This window comes from Tachysurus fulvidraco, chromosome 9 (assembly GCF_022655615.1).
Source record: "Tachysurus fulvidraco isolate hzauxx_2018 chromosome 9, HZAU_PFXX_2.0, whole genome shotgun sequence".
Taxonomy (NCBI): domain Eukaryota; kingdom Metazoa; phylum Chordata; class Actinopteri; order Siluriformes; family Bagridae; genus Tachysurus; species Tachysurus fulvidraco.
Genome location: NC_062526.1, coordinates 11,189,592 through 11,211,660, shown reverse-complemented (window position 1 = coordinate 11,211,660; position 22,069 = coordinate 11,189,592). Strand labels below are relative to the sequence as shown.

Genomic DNA, 22,069 nt, shown 5'->3' with positions numbered 1-22,069 from the left:
AAAGATATCTTATGTATCTCATTTACAGCAAGCCTCTTTTTCTTTCTTTCTTTCTTTCTTTCTTTCTTTCTTTCTTTCTTTCTTTCTTTCTTTCTTTCTTTCTTTCTTTCTTTCTTTCTGCACTTTTTATGTGCATACCATCTGTATTTTGTGTTTTTAAGTGTGCTTCATGTCAGATTCTCAGCCACATTATTTTTTTATTATTCTCAGCCACAAGGATTATTTTGTTCTGTTACTCATGAAGGATACTGCATTTTATGCATTAAGGCAATGTTTCCATCTGCATGATGCTTCTGTTGTTCTGTTTAGTCAAAGAGCTGCGGGCAGGAAATGTTTTGTATTTTAATGCTCCATTTAAATCTTTTTGCAAACCTTTCTCACCCTGACAACAAGCCAAGTAATCCCACTGTACATACATATAAACAACATGAAGATGAAACATACAGAACATCTCTTCAAAAAAAAATTTAGTACCATTTGACTTTATAGAATTTGGTTGTGTAAGAGTATTTTATAATCCCACTATCTGTTTAACCCAGAAGAGGAGGAGTTCCCTTTCTGAGTTTGCTGTCCCACTCCAGGATAAGATCACACTTAATAAAAGGATTTTAATTGAACTGAACACAGATAAAACTTCAGATACAAGCTCTAAGCCAGATCTTGAAGAGTATGGAAAAAACCCCAAAATCCCTAAAGGTGTGTCTCTCTCTACATCTACATCTACATCTACATATATATAGGTGAACAGGATCTCTATGTTCTTCAAATGTATTAAATAAACACATAAAAAACAGTTTAAACAGAATGCATGAAAGCAGCAAAATTGCTTACACTAATCCCTTTTAAGCCTGTCAATCAAACCGCTGCTTTTGTATTGAATATCACACATGCTTTGTGTTTATTCCCCGCTATGTATAGCTATGCTTCTGAAGACAAACTTATAGGTCAGCTATACACACAAGGTGACATGACTATTTTTGTGCAACAGCAAACACTTCAGTGAATTTTCATGATGTTGAATTAGTATCTATTTAAATAAGCTTTAGGTGTGGTTTGGTGGCTACCTGACAACAGACCACCAAATATCTGTATAAAAGGCACTTGAAACAAAAAGAGATCCTGTTAGACCTTACATAGGTCATGTGCCCTTTAGTTACATTAACACTGTGACTTTGAAAGGTTGTTTGGACGTTTGAGAACTGATCTCACTTGTGTAAAATGTATTAACTTCAGCCTGGATGTGAAGGGGTTTTTCATTCAGAAAATAATCAAAGTGTGTTTTTAAAACAACATTTTATAACCATATTAAACAGAGTACTATATAAGGTTTTAGTTAAACACTGTCTATCTATAGATGAGATTTAAATTAAGATGTATTAGGATTAAGACTATTCCAGAGCAAATGAATACAATTACAATAGAATAATTCAACATATATCTGAATTTCAATAAAGATCCTGCATTGATGCTACATTGAAAAATGTTTTTGAGTTACAGGCTGATATGTTATCACATATGATACCCACAAACTCTTATTGTATTTGTTTCTTTAATCATTCAAATAATAATAATAATAATAATAATAATAATAATAATAATAATAATAATAATAATAATAATAATAATAATAATAATAATTGTTTTTATCTTGAGTTTAAACTGTTTCCTCTCTGTCCAGGTTTTTTGTAAAAGTGTTTTATAATCAATCAAAGTGTTTTTTATTATCTGTAGTAAATGATTGTCCTGTTTTACCACCAGTAAAGAAGAGCAGGTGGATGTGATTTATGCAATTGTATTTTTGTCCGCTCTATTATTTTTATATAGAGTATTTTTATATACTATATGATAATGATGATGATGGTGATGATGATGATGATTTATTTAATTAATTAAAAATTTTTTTAATCATACACATTTCAATCTTATATTGATCAGTATGGTTATTAACATAAACTAAGAGTTGTGAAGTGAGCCAACTCTGTATCTTATATATATATACGTTTATATTATATTATATATAATATAACATAATATATATTATATTTTATATATATATATATATATATATATAACATTTTTCTTTTACAGTTAAGTAATGTTAACTGTTTCTTGCAAACATTTTACAAATATGTTCCGACAAATGATGTGCAAAGCATTTACGTCGGCTTTATAAACTAATGTATTAATGCGGTACGCCTGAAAGCATCAAAACTGACGTGTTTTCACCAGTGCCATTTAAGCCTGTCAATCACACTGCTGTTATTGTAGTGAAGAATTTCACATATGCTCTGTGTTCATTCCTCAGAACTAATGTAAGTAAATCCGTTGCTATGCTTCTGAAGACAAACTTATAGGTCAGTTATACACATGAGGTGACAACTTTATTGTGCAACAGCAAACACTTCAGTGAATTTTCATAATGTTGAATTAGTATCTATTTAAATAAGCTTTATGTGTGGTTTGGTGGCTACCTGACAACAGACCACCAAATATCTGTATAAAAGGCACTTGAAACAAAAAGAGATCCTGTTAGACCTTACATAGGTCATGTGCCCTGTCCTTTAGTTACTGTACATTAACACTGTGACTTTCAAAGGCTGTTTTGACGTTTGAGAGCTGATCTCATATGACACTTGGGTAAAATGTAATAACTTCATCCTGGATGTGAAGGGGTTTTTCATTCAGAAAATAATCAAAGTATGTTTTTAAAACAGCCTTTATCACCCATTCTAAACAGAGCAAAAATATAGATTATAGATATCAATGTTATCTGTAAATACAGAAATACAGACAGTAATAATAATAACATTAGAAAAAGATCATTTTCCCAAACATTTGTATTTTCACTTTTTCATTTTATTTGAACTGTTTCTTCTCTGTCTAAGTTTTCTGTGAATATATTTTGATTATTAAACTTTAGCTGTGAATTATTTCCCTGTAGGCCACAGATAAGGAAGGGCAGTTTTGTTAAACTATCATCTGCTCTTCATTACTGTACACCCCACATAATGACATTTATTATTATTATAATTATCAGCACAAACAGTGTTCAGTGCAAAGAGAAATAATTAGCACAGAATGTTATATTTATTATTATTATTATTATTATTATTATTATTATTATTATTATTATTATTATTATTATTATTATTATTATTATTATTATTATTGCAGCAAACAACCAACTAATCAATTATATCAAAATTACTCATTGATGGTCGTTAATATTACCTTGAGTAGTGAAGTGAGCCATCTTTGTTTTTTATGATTTTTTACAGTTAAGAAATTGTAACTGTAACGAGTCTGTCTGTGTTTTCCCTTGTTTCTGTCTGCTGTCATTCTCTGCTGTTAATTGTTGACCCCATCCACCTATTTGCTACCATGGACATTAACTGCACTCATTCTCTTCCCCAGGTGTTTTGTCTTAGTCTGTGATTGCCTCCGTCTTGTCATTGGTTCTTGTCCCCTATATCTACTCTGTTTGTTCATTTCCCTGTTGTGAGTCGTTGTTGGTGTAGTATGTTGTCTGGTTATGTCTCTGTTCCTGTCCCCTGTTCCGCTCAGTGTTATGCTCTGTTTTGCCTGCTCATCTGTTGCTTGTTTCTTGTTTTTTTTGTCATTTAATCTCAGACTGCATTTGGACCCTCATTCGCCTCTTTGCCTCACCGTGTCTAATCGTGACAGTAACTTAGTTTGTAAATTAGTTTCTTATTAGTATTCATTTCACCGTGTATTTTTCCTATACTTTGCACATTTAAGATCTGCATTAAACTTCTTAGCTGCTGTTTACAGTGACAATGTATTTGCTCTCTCAGATCGATGCTGAAAGCTGAATATAATTCTTCAGAACCAGAGAGGATGAAGGGAACTGGTGGTGCAGTCTGTGGAGATAAAACTGCCTTCAGGACATGTCTATTATTTTACTGTAGTTTAATTTCAATATACAACACTGAAAGGATTCTGGACTGTGCAAGGCGATTGTCTTTCAAATTGCTCAGTATTTCAAACTGTTGTATGAACAACAATAACACATTACATTTTATTGGGTTGAGCATTAAACAATTAGCATGCTGTTTTTTACCAATTAATTAATTTACCAGTTGTTGGTGAATATAATGTTATGCTAGTTATTTCAATTCAATTCACTTTATTTGTATAGCGCTTTTAACAAAATCCCATTGTCTCAAAGCAGCTTTACAGAAATATGGAAACAGAAGAAAGAGAAAAGAAATAAATATATAATTATAAGAAAAAAACTATTTATAAAAATAAATAAAGGGATATATATATACAATTGAAGTTTAAAATGAATTTAAAAAATATTAATTTAAAATTTAAAATACTATATACCTATCCCTATCCCTAATGAGCAAGCCGGAGCCCACGATGGCAAGAAAAAACTCCCTGAGAGGATATGAGGAAGAAACCTTGAGAGGAACCAGATTCAGAAGGGAACCTTATCCTCATTTGGGTGCCACTCTACAGTAAATAATGTAAATGTAAATAATGTCCATTCTACAACAGTTTATAATAATGCAACCAAAGGCTCTTTAGTTATGTTTGGATTTAAAGTTTGTAAAAAAGCATTTATTCATGAAATTATGGCCCCAGTGTAATTTATGAGAGGCCATTTTTTGCTATCTTTTTTACTATCAGTACCACTGACACCACACAGTGGACATTAATCTCCACAAAAAACAGTTACTCTGTATACTGCATAGAATCAGTGTTTAAACCTGGTATAATGTATAAGGTAAAATCTAGCTTTAAATTGGATAGTGTGAAATAAATGGATGCTGGTTTTTCTATAGGCAAATACAGTATACAGTACACAGTTATATGCTGTATGTGTGTATCATCATTGGCATCGGTGGTAAAAGTTATTCGTGAATATTAATATTTTTTTCTAGGTTTCCATCTTTGTCTACTTTTCCAATCCCATCAGCACTTTTTATTTTCTTCAATTCCACAATTTCCATTAGATGAATAGCTCAAGGTTATATGAAATAAGACTAATTTAGTCTGTAATGCTTTCATTGTTAATTCCTTCTATATCCATAGACTTTCATTGCTTGTTCCCTATTTCTCTAAAGGATCTTAACAACCTTTAGAGAAATAAGTTTCGAACACATGCACTTCCCTCAAGATATTTTGGAAGATAAAAAGTGGGATGCTAAAAATGAAATGGCAGACTGAGCCAGGAAAAAAGTTTAATTCAATTTAGCTAAATAGACAGTAAATCTTACTTGCCAACATGCACTGCTCTATCCAGTTTTTCAGCTTCATTGGGTACTTTTTCTGGTTGAGTAAACAAAATATTTAAATCAATATAATCAGTTATTCGATATTAATTTTATATTTATAAAATTTTGGCTGTGCGATATTGCTTTTGTGGAACGTGAGTTCTCCCTCAGCATTAAGGCTAAAACCCATCAGTTAACAATGCGTCATACTGACTTTTCCACCTCATTTATGTGATGTAGAGTTTGAGATGCACACAACTGAGGAGCAGTAGGATACATCAACAAGAAACCTTAAAACAATCTTTCATCTTCTGTAATGTAACCTTAATGTTCTTAAAAACATTACAGGACCTTGCCTTGTCAGATTATGTCAGGTGATGTAGGATTTATCTTTTCTAATTTGCATTTGTGTTTGCAGAGGAGGAGCCATGCTTTCACTAACACAATAAAAAACCTGATCAACAGCTCTTTTATAGTTACTGTGATTTTTTACAGCAGAAAAGAAAAGCTGGCTTTGTTTATGACTGGAACACAATTTTCACAGGTAAGAATCAAAGATTTTTTAATTTTGTCAAGTTTCTAAGTTTTACTCTTAAATGACTTTCATTTTTGTTCCAGGGTATTTTAGAGAATATCTCAGGTTTCCACAGAATATCCATTACTGAACAGTCTAAGGTAAGACAACCAAATTAGAGCTCGATTTAGATGATAGAGAATCACTGCATAATTATGAAATATTAAATGCACACGCTTTGTCTTCTTTTTCCTCATCTTCTTTTTATTACTTACACTTTATATCAGTGGGGTCACAGGAAATTACAATACAGCACTAGTCAAGTTATTACATTTATTATTGCATTCTTGTAGATATTAGCCTGCTTTACAGTACAGTCTGACTTCACTACCTCAAATGTCAACTTGAGCTTAATGTGTTAATACTGTTGTAAAATTCAGTAACACAGTTGGAGCTATGTGGCTCTAATAAATAGAGACACATTTGAATACTGTGTCTAATATTTAAATAGCCGAATTTAATATAAATGTGCTTAATTAGTCATTGTAACCTATTTTAGAGAAAAAAATCAGGATTGTTAATTTCATGTAGCTAACAGTTAGATAAACTATACAATGTAGGCTGCTGTGGCTGTCATAGGTTATTTAATCAATGGTGTTAATTGTGTGTTAAACTGCATTTAGAGTCGTTTCCATGTTGCTTATATTTAATTATACAGAAAGCCACACAGCACTAATCTTATTCTCACAAGCTTTGTGGGGTTGTGATCGGGTCTGAAAGATAATGTCTAGCCAACACCCTAACATTGCTTCAAACTTTGAACTTTCATATGCTGGGAAAACGCTGTGTACTTTTGTTCCCTTCTGTCTTGGCTTTTTAACATTCTGTGCTAATTATTTCTCTTTGCACTGAACACTGTTTGTGCTGATCTAAGACAGGAAAACACTTTTTATGCTAAACTGACTACTTACTACTCATATACGTTTAACATTTAAGTGTTTAATGTTTATTTAACTATTTATCTAAATAATGAAAAGTCATTTACTGATTTAGACTCATATAAAGATTATAATGAATTTAATACAAAGTTATGTGATGTTAAATGGTACAGCTCACACGGAGGTTTAGATACTGAGTACATCGTAAATATTATGATATTAATGAAGAAATATTACTTAGGAGTTAGGATTATAAATATTTAGAAATTAAAAAGTGGTATTTTGGCTGGCTACTACAGTATAATGCGGTTCAAATATGACTCGAACTGCAGAATTACATCTTCAATTTGCAGATATTTACATACAAATAAACACACACACTGTATTTCCCACACTATTTACAAGCCTCATGACCCTGTCAATGGTACACTGGTTGTCCTTTCTTGGTTACTTTTGGTAGTTAATAGCCACTAGATACAAGAAACACTCCATAATACGTGCTGTTTTGCTGTTTTGACCCTTGCCAGTTTTCCTGCTTCAAACACATCAACTTTGAAAACTGACTGTTCACTTGCAGCCTAATATATCCCACCCCTTGAAACAAGATAATCAATGTTATTCGTTTCATCTCTGAGTGATTTTAATGTTATTGTGGATCAGTCTATAAAAGATTAGATTATATATGCAGTGTAGTTACCTGAAACATTTTAAAGTATAAAGCATAATTTTGAATTCATCTGTAAATGTGCACATAATTAAGTACCCACTGAATTGTACCAACCGTATTGAAATAAGTGGCATGAATTTACAAAACTATAAAAACGGCAGGTAAAAATGTTGGAAACAATAGCAAATAAACATGTAAAACTGAACAGACAAGTTCTATTGCTTGCATAAGATACCATTCTATCACAGTTAATTCGCACATAAAATCTAATTACACTGTCATTAAAGGCAGTGGTGCATTTTTGCTGCAAGTTGTATTGCCTTACCTTTGAACATACCAGCTTAGTGTCATAAACTATGTCTATGAAGTTAGCTATGGCTTCAGTGAGAAACCTCAGTGAGAAACTTCAGTGAGAAACTCCTAATATCTGACATGTTTAACAGGAGCTTCAACCCCTCATGGCTGACACAGTTCTACAAACAGCAGAACTAAAAAAGTCACAGCTACAGCAGAATGAGCAGCAAAACTCACAAGCCGAGTTGACTAATGCCCAGAAGCTCAAAGTCAAACTCACACGCTTCGTGTCATACTTCTCTGGGGATATGGCTCTTTTTGGCAAGTGGATGAAAGGTAGGTTTTACCTGATCAAGTCTGCTATCACAAGGTCTCTTAAATCCTATATTAAAAAACAGGCCTACAAGTTTAACTTAACTAGCCCTACTTACTTATAGATTCCATCAGTATGCGTCTAGGTCTACTAAAAACAAGACATTTTTGCATCTTTCTACTTGGAGATATTAGTACATTCAGAGAGGAAAAAAACTCCTCAAGGGTTCTTTGGACACGTCTTAAAAGGTTCTTACATTAAACCATATCTATTATAATTACATTTCCATGGTTTCTGCCTTATCCAAATTTAATCTCAGTTTTTATACAAGTGAGCAATTGAGGGTTAAGGGTCTTGCACAGGGGCCTAGCAGTGGCATCTTGGTGCACCATGTATTTGAACTCACAAACTTCTGATCAGTAGTCCAACACATTAACCTCTAAGATACCACATTGCTGCTTTTATTTACCTCATTTTAAGATTGTACTCTATATTTTATTTTATAATGGTACTTTTGTTATTTATTGTTTTGTCCAGGACAGTGCATAGTGCTTCAGATTTTTGATTGGGTTTTGAGAGGTGCAGCACAGGTCATGTTTGTAAATAACCCCATAAGTGGACTGATCATCTTTGCTGGACTGATCCTCCAGAACAGATGGTGGGCTCTCAATGGAGTTGTGGGCACAATATTTGCTACAATCTCGGCTCTCATTCTCAGACAAAATAGGTATTTTCACACTGCTGTTCATACTGATTTGTTTACTATTTGTTCAGTGCAATTTTAATTTTAATTTCTCTTAGAGGGGCAATCGCATCAGGCCTGTATGGATACAATGGAATCCTGGTTGGTCTTTTAATGGCAGTCTTCTCCAATGCAGGTGACTGGTACTGGTGGCTTCTGCTGCCCAACATCTTCATGTCAATGGCATGGTTAGTAAATACTGTGCTTTCTTGTCAGTCAAGCTAGCCTTAATGTAGAGAAAGGCTCTACACTGGATAAATAATGTTGACCAATATGTATGGTCTGTAGATCCACAAGCAGATATTTCTTTGGATTTTCTATAAAGAAAGCAACAATTCACAGGTTCCTCATTCAGGGTGACAGACACTGAAAGTCATTCAAGTGAATTCAAGGTGGCATCTTGCCACAAGGCAAACTCTAAATAGATCACATAAATCTGACATTCAAACATTCAGACATTCAACATTAAGTGCATTGTGTGGTTTTGGAACTGAGCTTGCCCTGATTGAATGATACAATGAAGGCATGCAAAATGACAAGGTTGCCTTTTAGTTGTGGGACGGGCACAGTATCTTTAGCTAGTGTTCAACCATGGAACTGATTTGTAAGCACTGATGATTCTTGAGTTATCAATGTTCATGCAAATGTAAGTATCCTGTATAATGCTATATTTTATATGTAATATTTTTCCTATACTGTATATCACTGCCTGTAGATTTGTTACCATGCTACCTTCTTCACTGGAAAATAACTAGAAAACATTTCAACTCCTAACTTGTTAGTTATTGTAGACTTTTTGTAGAAAGAAATTTGATAATTCATTACAAGACATTGAAATATTGATGGAGAAAAGACTAAAAAGTCAATTATCTTGATAATAAATCCTGAATGTTTCAGTCCAATCGTGTCCAGTGCCCTGGCCTCCATCAACAGTCGGTGGGATCTGCCAGTCTTTACCCTGCCTTTTAACATCCTGGTGTGTCTTCATATGGTAGCTACAGGCCACTACAACCTCCACTTCCCCCAGGTCCTCATCCAGCCAAGAAACTCCTTCCCCAACATCACATGGTCTGAGCTAGATTATGCTTTGGTAAGAGCCTTGCTGACTGAACAGAGATCATTTTTACATTCATCCAAAGATAGAAATGATTTCAGAGGCCAGAGATCTGTTCATCCTGACACTGAAGTCACAAGGATTTCCAGCTAGCTTGAGTTGAGTTCATGTAACCCGGATAAAGTCATTGGTGTTTGTTTTAGATTTATGCATAAACAAATTGTTTGAGTTCCATATAAATAGTTTTACAAATTATGGTTGTGAAAGTTAAAATTCATTGGCCAGCAGTGAGTGATGTAACCAGGTCATGTGATATTTGTATAGATATTATTTATTTTATGGCCATTCTTGATTAATAAGTTGGATATGTTACTGATACTTTTCTTTTAAAACTGAACTTGAGTTTGAGAGTAATCTGGACAATAATTTGCTTGACATCACATATAGTAAACTGTTTGTGTTGTTTATGTTGTGTTGTGTGTATATTTACAATATTGAATTGCATTTTACACTTCTTGGTACCTGTCAGTTTAATAAATTTAATTATAAATAGAACCCATACTCAAAGTCTCTGTAAAGATAAGACAAATTGATCAGGTTTACGATTTTCAGTAAAATTCAAGAGAGCTCAGGTTAGCCACCCCATAATAGCCAGTAACAGTAGGGGTGCTACATTCAGTTCAAGAGTATTTTATGCAACATCAGAATAAGCTGTCACTTCAAAAAGTGATAGCAGCACTTCTGCACTGAATTATAAATCATATGCCCTTGACATGAACTCCATTTCCACAGCTCTTCCGCTCCGTTCCTGTGGGCATTGGGCAGGTCTATGGTTGTGACAATCCTTGGACAGGAGGCATATTCATTGTGGCCCTGTTCATTTCTTCACCAATAACTTGTGCACATGCTGTTATTGGTTCAGCTGTTGGGATGGTGTCAGGTAAGACTCAACCATGCATGTTTCTTTCTCTATGCCTGAAAACTAAACTTTATTTAATTATCATTTTAATTAAAATCTCTAATACCTATATTGTTATTTCAGGTCTCGCTCTTGCTGCACCATTCCAGAGCATTTACTCTGGACTGTGTGGATACAACTGTGTCTTGGCTTGCATTGCTATTGGTGGAATGTTCTATGCACTCACATGGCAGGTCCATCTCCTGTCTCTAGCCTGTGGTATGATGCCGCTCAGAATGATTTCTCCTTTGTGAATGCTAAATGATTATTATGTTAGGTAAAAATCTATTGCAGGCATTATCTAAACCAACAACATTAATTTCCTGTCTCACTTTCACTCTCAGCATTTTTCTGTGCATATCTTGGCTCCGCAATTGACAATGTGATGGCTACTGTAAGTATTTTGTAATTCACAATGGCAAAAACTCTATATTTCAGATTTATAATCCGTTTTTAATGCTTTGTTTCTCAGTTCGGACTTCCAGCATGCACTTGGCCCTTCTGCTTGTCGGCCCTTACGTTCCTCTTGATCACCACGGACACAAAGACAATCTACAAGCTGCCTCTTACCCAAGTTACCTACCCGGAAAAAAACCTTATGCTCTACTGTAAAATGAAGAAGGAGGAGAAGGCTAAAAAAAAGGAGAAGGAAGTCCAAAACAAAATGTTGCTACAGGAGGAGAAAGAGGCACAAAGGCTCAAAGACACCGAAATAAGTAGAGGGCAGCATTCTGAAAATGTGCCCATTGCTGGAATCACAGAGATCTACACTACTGCACTTTAATTAGCCAAAATATGAATCAGCACATCATAGAGCAACTTTCACTTATAGATAGAACAATGTACAATAGTTTAGGTTTCCTCCCAGGAATGAAGTAATGAAAAGTCTCTTAAATTGTTGAATATATGACATGACATGTTGGATGTAAAATGAATGTCTGTATAGATGTGGAAATTACCAAAAGAACTTATATTAAATTATGTTTAATTAGCCAAAGCAGTCAGAGATGCAGAAATGTCCATCCACCACTGAGCTACATGGGCACAATATCGGCATCTCTACTGAATGCAGCGTCTAAGCAATAGCTATGAACACGAATAAGAGAATAGAGAATATAGAATAAGAGAATAATCTTTTTGCCCACACAATACACTCAGTAGCACCTCCTAATAATCTCACAGTGGTAAGCATGTAAGCAAGGGCTGTAAAAGGTGATACTGATATTTGATGTTTATAGGTCATTTTTCTTTTTCTTTTTTCATATAAATATTAATGTACATTTCATATTCTAGAAATGGGCTATTATGAGATATTATTGACGATAATTAAAATAAAGTTGTCATGTTATTTTTGAACTTGCATTTAAATAGAAATGTTTCACTTACTGATGACAGCAGTGCTCACTTTTTTAAATACATGTGAAAAGCGTAGCCTGTCCAATGTTTCCTAAAGTCCTACAATGTCCTTGATATGAGCCACATTTAATCCACATACGTGAACATGCCATGACGTGACACATGCTGAGGTGTGGGCTGAGCTGTGCTGGACAACAGCTAGATTGGAAACAAATCTATCTCTGATAAAGAACTTAAAAATGAAAGTTTCTTTAATATTGGTCTTGTTAAACACAATCTGCACAGGAGTCGACTGAACTGACAGGTGGACTTATGTAATAGTGCTTCCAGATTGTAGCTAGGCATTGACACGAACTCCCACAGCTACAGGGACATGGATGGAGTGTGAGGAGGGGTTTAATGCATGCAGTGTACACCAGATAACCACATGAGGTCTGAGACCTGCTGTGTGCTGTTAAACTACCAATCAGAAGATCATTTGCTATCTCAAGTCAATCTATGGGCTAAAGTGAAAATGATAGAATATGTAAAGTAGATTCAAGAATAAACAAATTACATTATATAACCTAATTTGATTTGATGTGTAGTTACAGTATTCCTACTAGTTTAGTTATAAAACATGGGGACTACAAACCTAGCTTTATTTGATAAGCAATTATATTCTTGTGTAATCTTTGTGGGTTAAGCTATTTATGACTTTATTCATTATATCATTTCATCAATTTACTGATTAAATAATATCATTAAGCTTTGTTTCTATAAGAGTTACCTGCATGCTTTCTGTAAGTCCTCACATGTAAGGAACTGAGATATGGATGCTATGTGATGAACATTTTTAAGATGATGTTAAAGTGTGTCTGCATATTGATATCTAGCTGTTGGGGCCACAAGAATACTCCTTCTAGAATTTGACTGTTTGGGAAGTCAAAGGTAACACAGTCACAGTCAGCATATACTTTATATATATATAGTCTATAGGCAAAGTCTTAATATCAGCTGCATTTTTCACCTTAGGAATGATATACAGTAGGATGAACTAGTCAAGCATGGAGGCTGTAATAGCATGACAGTGAGATCTAATCTATATTAATACACGTGGTTTTTGGAATTTTAATACTCAGGTCTCCACATACTTTTGGCCATATAGTGTACATTCAGTCAGGTATGTATAACAGGCTCACTAGTACAGTAATGTATAGATACTTTATCCTATAATACTAAGTAAGAATAACATCAACAACAGGGGGCAGTGTGTGTGTTATTTAAGCACCAAACTAGTAATTAAGTAGTTCTTGGACTATGAAATATTATAATTACAACATAATTATAATCTTAACATTAAATGGACTTACAGTTTTACAGCCTTAACCAAGATGGTGACATCATGATTATGATGGTGACTATAAATGCATGCCATTTTGCTGATATCCTAAAAAAAAAAACTATAGATATGTCCTACTCCTTATCAAGCAAGAAAGACATGCTTATAATAAGCATGGCGTTGTTTGATCTGTGCCAGTTGCCTGGTTACTTCATTTAACTCTATTATTGCAGGATATTCAGGTCAAATAATATTTGTTTTCTATCTGTTGAGATGTACATTTACTTCACGGACACACGATTTCCAGATCCAGATTTCCAGGTCTAAGGCCCTGTTCGTACAGAGCTTCAGGCACACGGCTAAATGTTCCAATTGTGTGTTGGCTTGCATTGGCAAGGCTACCTGAGAATAAATAGAGTTGCCAAGCAAGCTCACTGCAGCTGTAACTATCTCAAAAATGCACTGCAGTCTGTTTGTGCTGATCGACTGAATTTTATACAAGCAACTACTTATTTGACCTGATTTTGTTCATTACTGGCCTTTAACACCAAACTGTTATAAGTTAACAATCAATACAGAAAAATAAATTTTCCCAAAACTTTGAGACTAAAGATGACAAGAGATCATTTTGCACTTTTCTTTTATCCATAAGTTAATGTAAGTAGATATTTTGCTCTCTGTCTATATTTTCTATAATTATTTTGTAGTGTTATTTGAAATGTTGTCTGCCCCATAGGACCAGTAGAGAAGGACTGTTAGTGAAATTAAATTGATTAATAAATTCCCATTAACATTAACTAGCTAGATAGATTCCTAGAGACAAATTAATAAAGAAAGCAATGATTCGAATAAACCCTCAAATACCCAAATTATTCAGCTGAGCAATGAGCTGAATTAAAAGTGAGTCAAATTATTTCTGATAAATTAAAAAATATATTTTTTCCATTTATAATCAGTAGGTTTTGTACCAGCTCCCCATGGATAATTAAGTGAATCATCAGCGCATTTTATCACAGAATTACGACCCATGTAGATTTATGAGAGCATTTTGTGTGGTCGAGTAGCATAATTCCTCCAAGGCTTTCAGTTACATAAATATAATAGAGGGAATAGCCAAATGATGAATAGTATACTAACTATACTTCTGTAAAGCTACTTTAAGACAATGTGAATTCTTAAAAGCACTATACAAATAAATCAAACTAAATTGAATAGAATTGAAATGAATTGGTGAGTAGTCAAATCCCCTTTTTTTCTTGATGATGTAGTAACTAAATTTATTGCGATGAACTACAGATATGTACTGTAGAGGTAACCTAAATGTGCAGATCATATAAAAGAATCTTCAGCGTCTGATAAATGAGATGAAGGATGAGGATTAATGATCATGATTAAACCCTCATGCCTTATCTTCCTTGTTTCCTAATTTGCATTTGTGTTTGCAGAGGAGGAGTCAGACTTTCACTAGAACAATATAAAGCCTGGTCAGCAGCTCTTTTACAGTTACTGTGATTTTTTAAATCTGGATAAAACTGGCCTTATTTATGCCTGGAATACTTTCAGAGGTAAGGATCTGCTTAGATTAAAACAGACTTTCATGCTACAATACATTTTTTCTTTTCAATAACTAACATTAATGACAAATAACTCTCATTTTTGCCACAGGGTATTTCAGAGAATATCACAAGTTTCTGTAGAACATCTAATACTGAACAATTCAAGGTAAGATCAAGCAGATTAGAGTAAATTTAACTGGTGTTTATCTAACCGTAACTTAAACTTAAATTTGTTGGTGCAAATTCAGGAATGAAAAGTTCTCTGGGTCCAATTAATAACCATATTATTACGGTGCATATTTGAATAATGTGCCAGGATAAAATAAATCTGTGCTGAGGGAATCTGTGAAACAGTTACAGTCCCTAAAGGATTGTCAAACCCTGCTCTATACACTGCAAACAATCATGCAGCAAATTTGATAAAAACATAATTTTTAAAACAAATATTTTTGTGGATGTGCATATATATTTTTTCTGATTGTGTTCGTCACCAGATCCTCTGAGCAAACTTACAGTACAGTAACTGTGTAAAAACTGAAATTAAGGTACATATTTTGGAATCATCACACAATAATAGTGTAAACAGAGCTGATGAGGTTTTGTTTAATATACGGCATAAAATATACTTAGGTGTCAGATGCAAACAGCATTTTATGGACATCTAAGTACTGTAAATAGTTTTAAAGACACAGTATGTGTATATCTTTTTTTACGTGCATTTATGTCCTGAAAAGTATACATTTATTCTGATAATCATCTCCTGCACATTTATAAAATTACCTCACAAAAGTGTATAAATCTCCTAATATCTGATGTTTTACAGGAGCTGCAGCCCCTCATGGCTGACACAGTAATACAGACAGTAGCACTGAAGAAGTCACAGCAGAATGAGCAGGAACACTCACAAACCAAGCTGTCTAATGATCAAAAGATCAAAGCCAAACTTGCACGCTTCGTGTCATACTTCTCTGGAGATATGGCTCCTTTCAGTGAGTGGATGAAAGGTAGGTTTAAACAAATCTCCATCAAAAAGCATATAGTAACAACACTACAGTCACTATTTTACACTTATGTAATCTCTGTGACAAATAAAGAACCTTAAAGAGATGCTTGTATTGTTGCTTATATTGTTCATATGCTTAGAAATGCATATAAAGTAAATCTGATTGCGGTGATAAAGTGAAAGTTAGTTTTACTTACAAATACACCAGTTCTTAATAGCTCCTCTGTGATGAAATGATTTTGCTAATCAGGCACAGAAATCTCTCAGAGCGCCCAGTATCTACCTGTCAATAATACTCTGCACAATACCAGATATTATAGTTGTTTTAAAGCACATACTGGTAATTACAGGGCTGTCCAATCACAATATGTTACTAGTCATGTTATCAGCGCTAACTGTGTTTAATTTAATACATTTTGATATATCATTCATACTGATAACTTACAGACATGCTAAACCTAACAGAGGTTTATTAAACCTGTCATGCATGTTTCTATATCTGTCTCGACCATCTCTTCTGTACTTCAGCTCTAGCAGGTAGAATGTTCTAGTACATGTTAATGATGCATGCAGATCAGTAATCTTAATCTTTAATCAACCATTTTTGTTTTAAGCATTAAGGAGATGCCTTGTTATTTTGAAAGTTATTAGTGTTTGGAATTAATCCTTTTAAAACCTGAAAATCACATAAACCAGAAATAGCAATTAGGCATCAAATTTGTTTGCCTGTGTTTATCAGAGAAAGTGTACAACTTTTTGCTCATGCCATTTCATGGGAACTATGTATGCAGTATTTAGGCTGGTATATGCCTATATTTGCCAGAAGGCAGATTTGCTACTCTAAATTTCCCCAAAGTGTGAAGGAGTGTGCGAATGTTTGGACATGATTCCCTGTGATGGACTTCTGTTCCAGCCAGGTTATATTACACTTCTCAATCAGTGACAAGATAAAGCAGTTACTGAAGATGAATGAAGGAATAAATAAAAATGGGGAAATTTCTATAAACCCTTAAAAATCCTTAAGAATATTTCATATTCCAGACTTTGATTATTCAGTAATTTTATACGGCAACAAATATCCTCAAATATTACAGACCAGATAGACTGTTCTATGGAACAGCACAGAAAAATATATGATTTTTAACTTTCCACACATAGAAACTTGATTTAATGATTAAGAAATGCTTTATTATTTGCTTATTTTTTTTTAAATGAATAAGCCAATCAGACATAACATTAAAACCAATGATGGGTGACGTGAATAACATTTATTATCTCATTATTATGGCACCTGTCAAGGGGTGGGATATATTAGTTTGCAAGTGAACAGTCAGATCTCAAAGTTGCTTTTATAAACAAATTGTGATGGCTTGACAACTGCGTCATAGCATCTCTGAAACTGCAGATTGTGTGGTGTGTCCCTGGTATGCAGTAGGTAGTTCTTATCATAAGTGATCAAAGGAAGGGCGACTGTGGGTGTGTGTGGCACTTACAGTACCTGGGAACTAGATGGCACCAGGATGCACTTTGGGAAGATGACAAGCTGAGGAGGGCAATATAGGGTCCTGGAATTCATGTGATTTTTACTTTGACATGTACCACCTAACCATTTTTGCAGACCTAATACACCCAATCATGGCTACAACAGTATAACCTAATGGCAGGGAAGGTATAATATAATATACTGAGGTCCTGATCTGAATGAGAGTCTGTGGCATGTGCTGGACAAACAAGTCCGACCCATGGACAATTTATCTCACAACTTACAGGATATTAAGTATTTACTGCTAATGTCTTGGTGCCAGATATCACAGCACACCTGCAGAGGTCTTGTGAAGTAAATGTATCAATGAGTTAAAGATATTTTGGTCGCACAAGGTGGTTTTGATGTTATGACTGTATATCAGTAATCAATTTATTTTATTCATTGTTTATGTTCTTTATCTCTGTTTGTTACTGATTCTTACTGTACCTTTGAAAAATGTGTTTTGTCTAGGACAGTGCATAGTGCTTCAGATTTTCGATTGGGTTTTGAGAGGTGCAGCACAGGTCATGTTTGTAAATAACCCCATAAGTGGACTGATCATCTTTGCTGGACTGATCCTCCAGAACAGATGGTGGGCTCTCAATGGCTTTGTGGGCACCCTGTTTGCCACAATCTCAGCTCTCATTCTCAGACAAAATAGGTATTTACAACACAATATCGTAACTTGAAAATTGTTAAATGGTTGAATAACACTAATTTTTTATTTTTCTTTTATTTTAATTCTTAGAGGGGCAATCGCAGCAGGCCTGTATGGATACAATGGAATCCTGGTTGGTCTTTTAATGGCAGTCTTCTCCAATGCAGGTGACTGGTACTGGTGGCTTCTGCTGCCCAATATCTTCATGTCAATGGCATGGTGAGTTTCGGGCATGCATTCGTCTGTTCATTCTTGTCAGTCATGTTAGCTTTGAAATGGAAAACAGCTCTACACAGTATAAATAATGTAGCCAAGCAGGCATGTTCTGTAGGTTTGCAAGCAGATATACCTTTGGATGGTCAGTAATGCAAGCAGTAATGTGTGTCTTTGCTTTCATGAATAATTTGGACCCAATAGCTTTTATAAACAAAAGAACTGGAAATATGAAAGGTCATTTAAAACATGTACTCACAAGACAAAGAACAAGATAAAACAGATAACATCACACACACTTCTAGCAAAGGTTGCTCGTGATGTACTGACGTAAAAATGTCAGTTTTGTCACTGAGGTAGCCCTGGTTGACTGGTTGCAGTGCAGGAATGCAAAATTCTAGAAATACCAAGGTTGAATCTTGGTCATGTGACCGTCACATTATCTTTATTTAATGTCAAACCATGAAGCTGATTTGGGAGCCAAGATTATTATTATTAGGAGAATACATAAAATGGACTTTTAAAGTTCTTGAAAACATTTAATCTTGTATGGTGGTTATGTTATAAAATGTCTTTTATGTTATAAAATGTCGTCTTTTTCCAAATTTGCAAAGGAAGACTACACAGGCTACCAGTAGACCTGTTACCATGCTACCTTCTGAACTGGAAAATAATACAAGAAAACAAGTCCTTGTTTTCAGCTCCTTACTTGTCAGTCATTTGTCGACATTCAACAAAGGAAGGAACTCAAAAACTTAAGAGTCTCCATACTAGATATTTTATCAGAAATTGAGCATGTTTTATATCTTTTAGCCCAATCGTGTCCAGTGCCCTGGCCTCCATCAACAGTCGGTGGGATCTGCCGGTCTTTACCCTGCCTTTTAACATCCTGGTGTGTCTTCATATGGTAGCTACAGGCCACTACAACCTCCACTTCCCCCAGGTCCTCATCCAGCCAAGAAACTCCTTCCCCAACATCACATGGTCTGAGCTAGATTATGCTTTGGTAAGAGCCTTGCTGACTGAACAGAGATCACGTTTGCATTAAGGTCCTTTTAACACGTGTCCAAAGACAGAAATGATTTCAGAAGCCAAGGAGCTGTAACTAGAGTCTTCTGATACTCTGATAAGTTATGACTGGAACATTTTGTTTAGACAGTATGGAATTTCAGCTAGCTTGAACTGCCACATTTTCTTAAAAGAAATAGTAGTTGTTATTTTTATACAACATCAGATTAAGCTGTCACTTCAAAAATTGAAAGCAGAACTTTTGTACTGCTTTCTAAATCACATGCCCTTGACATTTCCACAGCTCTTCCGCTCCGTTCCTGTGGGCATTGGGCAGGTCTATGGTTGTGACAATCCTTGGACAGGAGTCATATTCATTGTGGCCCTGTTCATTTCTTCACCAATAACTTGTGCACATGCTGTTATTGGTTCAGCTGTTGGGATGGTGTCAGGTAAGACTCAACCATGCATGTTTTTTTTTTCTCTAGTCTGGCTTCAATCAGTGTCCTAAAGAAAACATAATCAAAGGGGCTCCCAAATGGTGCAACACAAAAGTGCTTAGTCTACCTAGTCATAGATAGATTATGTTTGTATCATAACATTGCCATTTGTTGCATGGAACTAAGGGATCAAATCTAGCTATGCTTTTGTTGGGAGGGATGTCATTCTATCAATCCCATGTCAATGAAATCAACACTAGCCAATTGTGGTTTGATGTATGAAGATAGATAACATATGAGAATTTTGATAAAAGATGAGCAAATCTTTCCCTTCTCATAATGTTAAACCTAGATATTTAGACTTAGATATTTAATCACTGAAATAACCTCTAATTTGTGATTCCAGGTCTCGCTCTTGCTGCACCATTCCAGAGCATTTACTTTGGACTGTGGGGATACAACTGTGTCTTGGCTTGCATTGCAATTGGTGGAATGTTCTATGCACTCACATGGCAGGTCCATCTCCTGTCTATAGCCTGTGGTATGACGCTTATCACAACATTTCCTCTTTCCTGAATTCTAAATGACAGCGTTTATGTAAGAACCGTCTCCGGTGCCATTAGCCACTAATGACTTCCCTCTGTCATTTCCCCCTTAGCATTTTTCTGTGCATATCTTGGCTCCGCAATTGCCAATATTATGGCTACTGTAAGTATCACGTTATTATCAAAGGCAAAACTTGAAATAACAGACTATTCCAGAATGGGTGTTCCAAACATCTCTTTTCCTTTAACACTTTTTAATGTTTCATTCCTCAGTTCGGGCTTCCAGCATGCACTTGGCCCTTCTGCTTGTCAGCCCTCATGTTCCTCTTGATCACTACAGAGACAAAGACAATCTACAAGCTGCCTCTTGCCAAAGTAAACTACCCTGAGAAAAACCTTATGCTCTACTGGAAGATGAAGAAGGAGAAAGGTGGAAATTTCAAAAAAGAGAAAAAGGAGGTCAAGCTGAAAACAAACGTGCAAATTTCAAAAGATGTGGAAGCCACGGTTGTGGTGGAGTGTCAAGATTAGGAGCAGCAGGAAATCTCCACTGAGACAAACAGAAACAGGTCATTGTTCAGCAGAAAGCCCATTACTTGCTCATAATCGAATGCAGCCACTTATTTATACACATTTGCTTTACTTCCTACCATCCTCATCATGGTGAATCAGTATGAACGCACATAAGAGATTGCCATTTACTGGCCATAACTTGTAATAATTATTTTTTTTAACATTTGTATGATAACTAATTGTGACTAGTTTCAAACAAATAGCTTTTTACTATTGCAAATTATGTATTATATGTAAACTAATTATTGCATGATAAAATGTATTGTATAGAACTGTATTATAATGTTTGTGTACTTTGAGGTAAGTAACAAATAATTATAGGAACAAGTACAATAATGACAAACATACAAAACTACACAGTCAACTATTAAAAAAAAGAATTCCTTTACTGAAACACAGCAGTTATGCAAAAGTATCCTTGACATGAGCCACATATTATATGCATACCTCTGTAAAGATGCCAGCATGTGTGCTTGCTGAGGGTGGAGTTAAATGTTCTAGACAGTAGCTATTTAAGAAACAAATCTCACTCCATGGCTCTATGATTATGATCTTCATAACGGTGCCATAGAAAAATGCTGTTCCTTAGATACCTAGAAAATGTGCACATGATCGGTGTCTCACGTGTCTATGATTATGTACAAGGACGGTGATAAATCGTTACCTTCAAGGGATTTTTACTGTTTTCCTTTTCATTTTGGGTTAAATAATAATCTGCATACAAAAACTACATGGTCACCTAAATATGAGGAATAAAACACAGATCATGGTATTACAGGAATAATTACAATCCATTAAGGTGGTGTGATGCATATTACTATAACACCCATGTTCCATTGTGTGTTTTGTTTTGCTACCAAGAAACCAAAAAAAGTTCCTGTAAACTCTCCTGTGATGGAACACCTACAGACAGTAACAAAGCACAAACACCTTAAACTCCATCTGTAAATAATACCAAACCAGCTGCTTGTAGAAAGATTCACCATATCAATGACTATATATATTTTTGTTACACATCACTACATTTATTATTAGTCAGATTATTTTGATAATCTGCCATACAAGTCCCTGTAAGTGGTTTCTATAGAAATGATATTGCATTAGAATGTATTTTAATTACAGCTAGATACTCCTGCACCTTCAGATCA

The 22,069-nt window shown here is 34.7% G+C and overlaps 2 protein-coding genes across 3 annotated transcripts; both read left to right on the top strand.

Moving 5' to 3' along the window:
- Positions 1-5,648: 5,648 nt before the first annotated feature.
- LOC113637581 (urea transporter 2-like) lies at positions 5,649-12,076 on the top strand. Of its 2 annotated transcripts, XM_027138294.2 has the most exons (10): positions 5,649-5,787; positions 5,862-5,918; positions 7,806-7,992; positions 8,507-8,696; positions 8,771-8,899; positions 9,609-9,801; positions 10,558-10,705; positions 10,808-10,942; positions 11,068-11,117; positions 11,196-12,076. In XM_027138294.2, exons 1-10 carry the CDS (start codon positions 5,764-5,766, stop codon positions 11,505-11,507), a joined length of 1,425 nt encoding a protein of 474 aa, XP_026994095.1. In that variant the 5' UTR covers positions 5,649-5,763; the 3' UTR covers positions 11,508-12,076. The 2 variants fall into 2 exon arrangements, with proteins under 2 accessions (XP_026994095.1, XP_026994096.1); XM_027138295.1 differs by lacking the exons at positions 5,649-5,787; positions 5,862-5,918; positions 8,507-8,696 and having other exon boundaries at positions 7,912-7,992.
- A 2,802-nt stretch (positions 12,077-14,878) lies between these two features.
- Positions 14,879-21,523, top strand: LOC113637582 (urea transporter 2-like). The gene is made up of 10 exons (XM_027138296.2): positions 14,879-14,965; positions 15,066-15,122; positions 15,780-15,960; positions 17,956-18,145; positions 18,233-18,361; positions 19,169-19,361; positions 19,668-19,815; positions 20,210-20,344; positions 20,462-20,511; positions 20,622-21,523. Exons 1-10 carry the CDS (start codon positions 14,945-14,947, stop codon positions 20,877-20,879), a joined length of 1,362 nt encoding a protein of 453 aa, XP_026994097.2. The 5' UTR covers positions 14,879-14,944; the 3' UTR covers positions 20,880-21,523.
- The last annotated feature ends 546 nt before the right edge of the window (positions 21,524-22,069 follow it).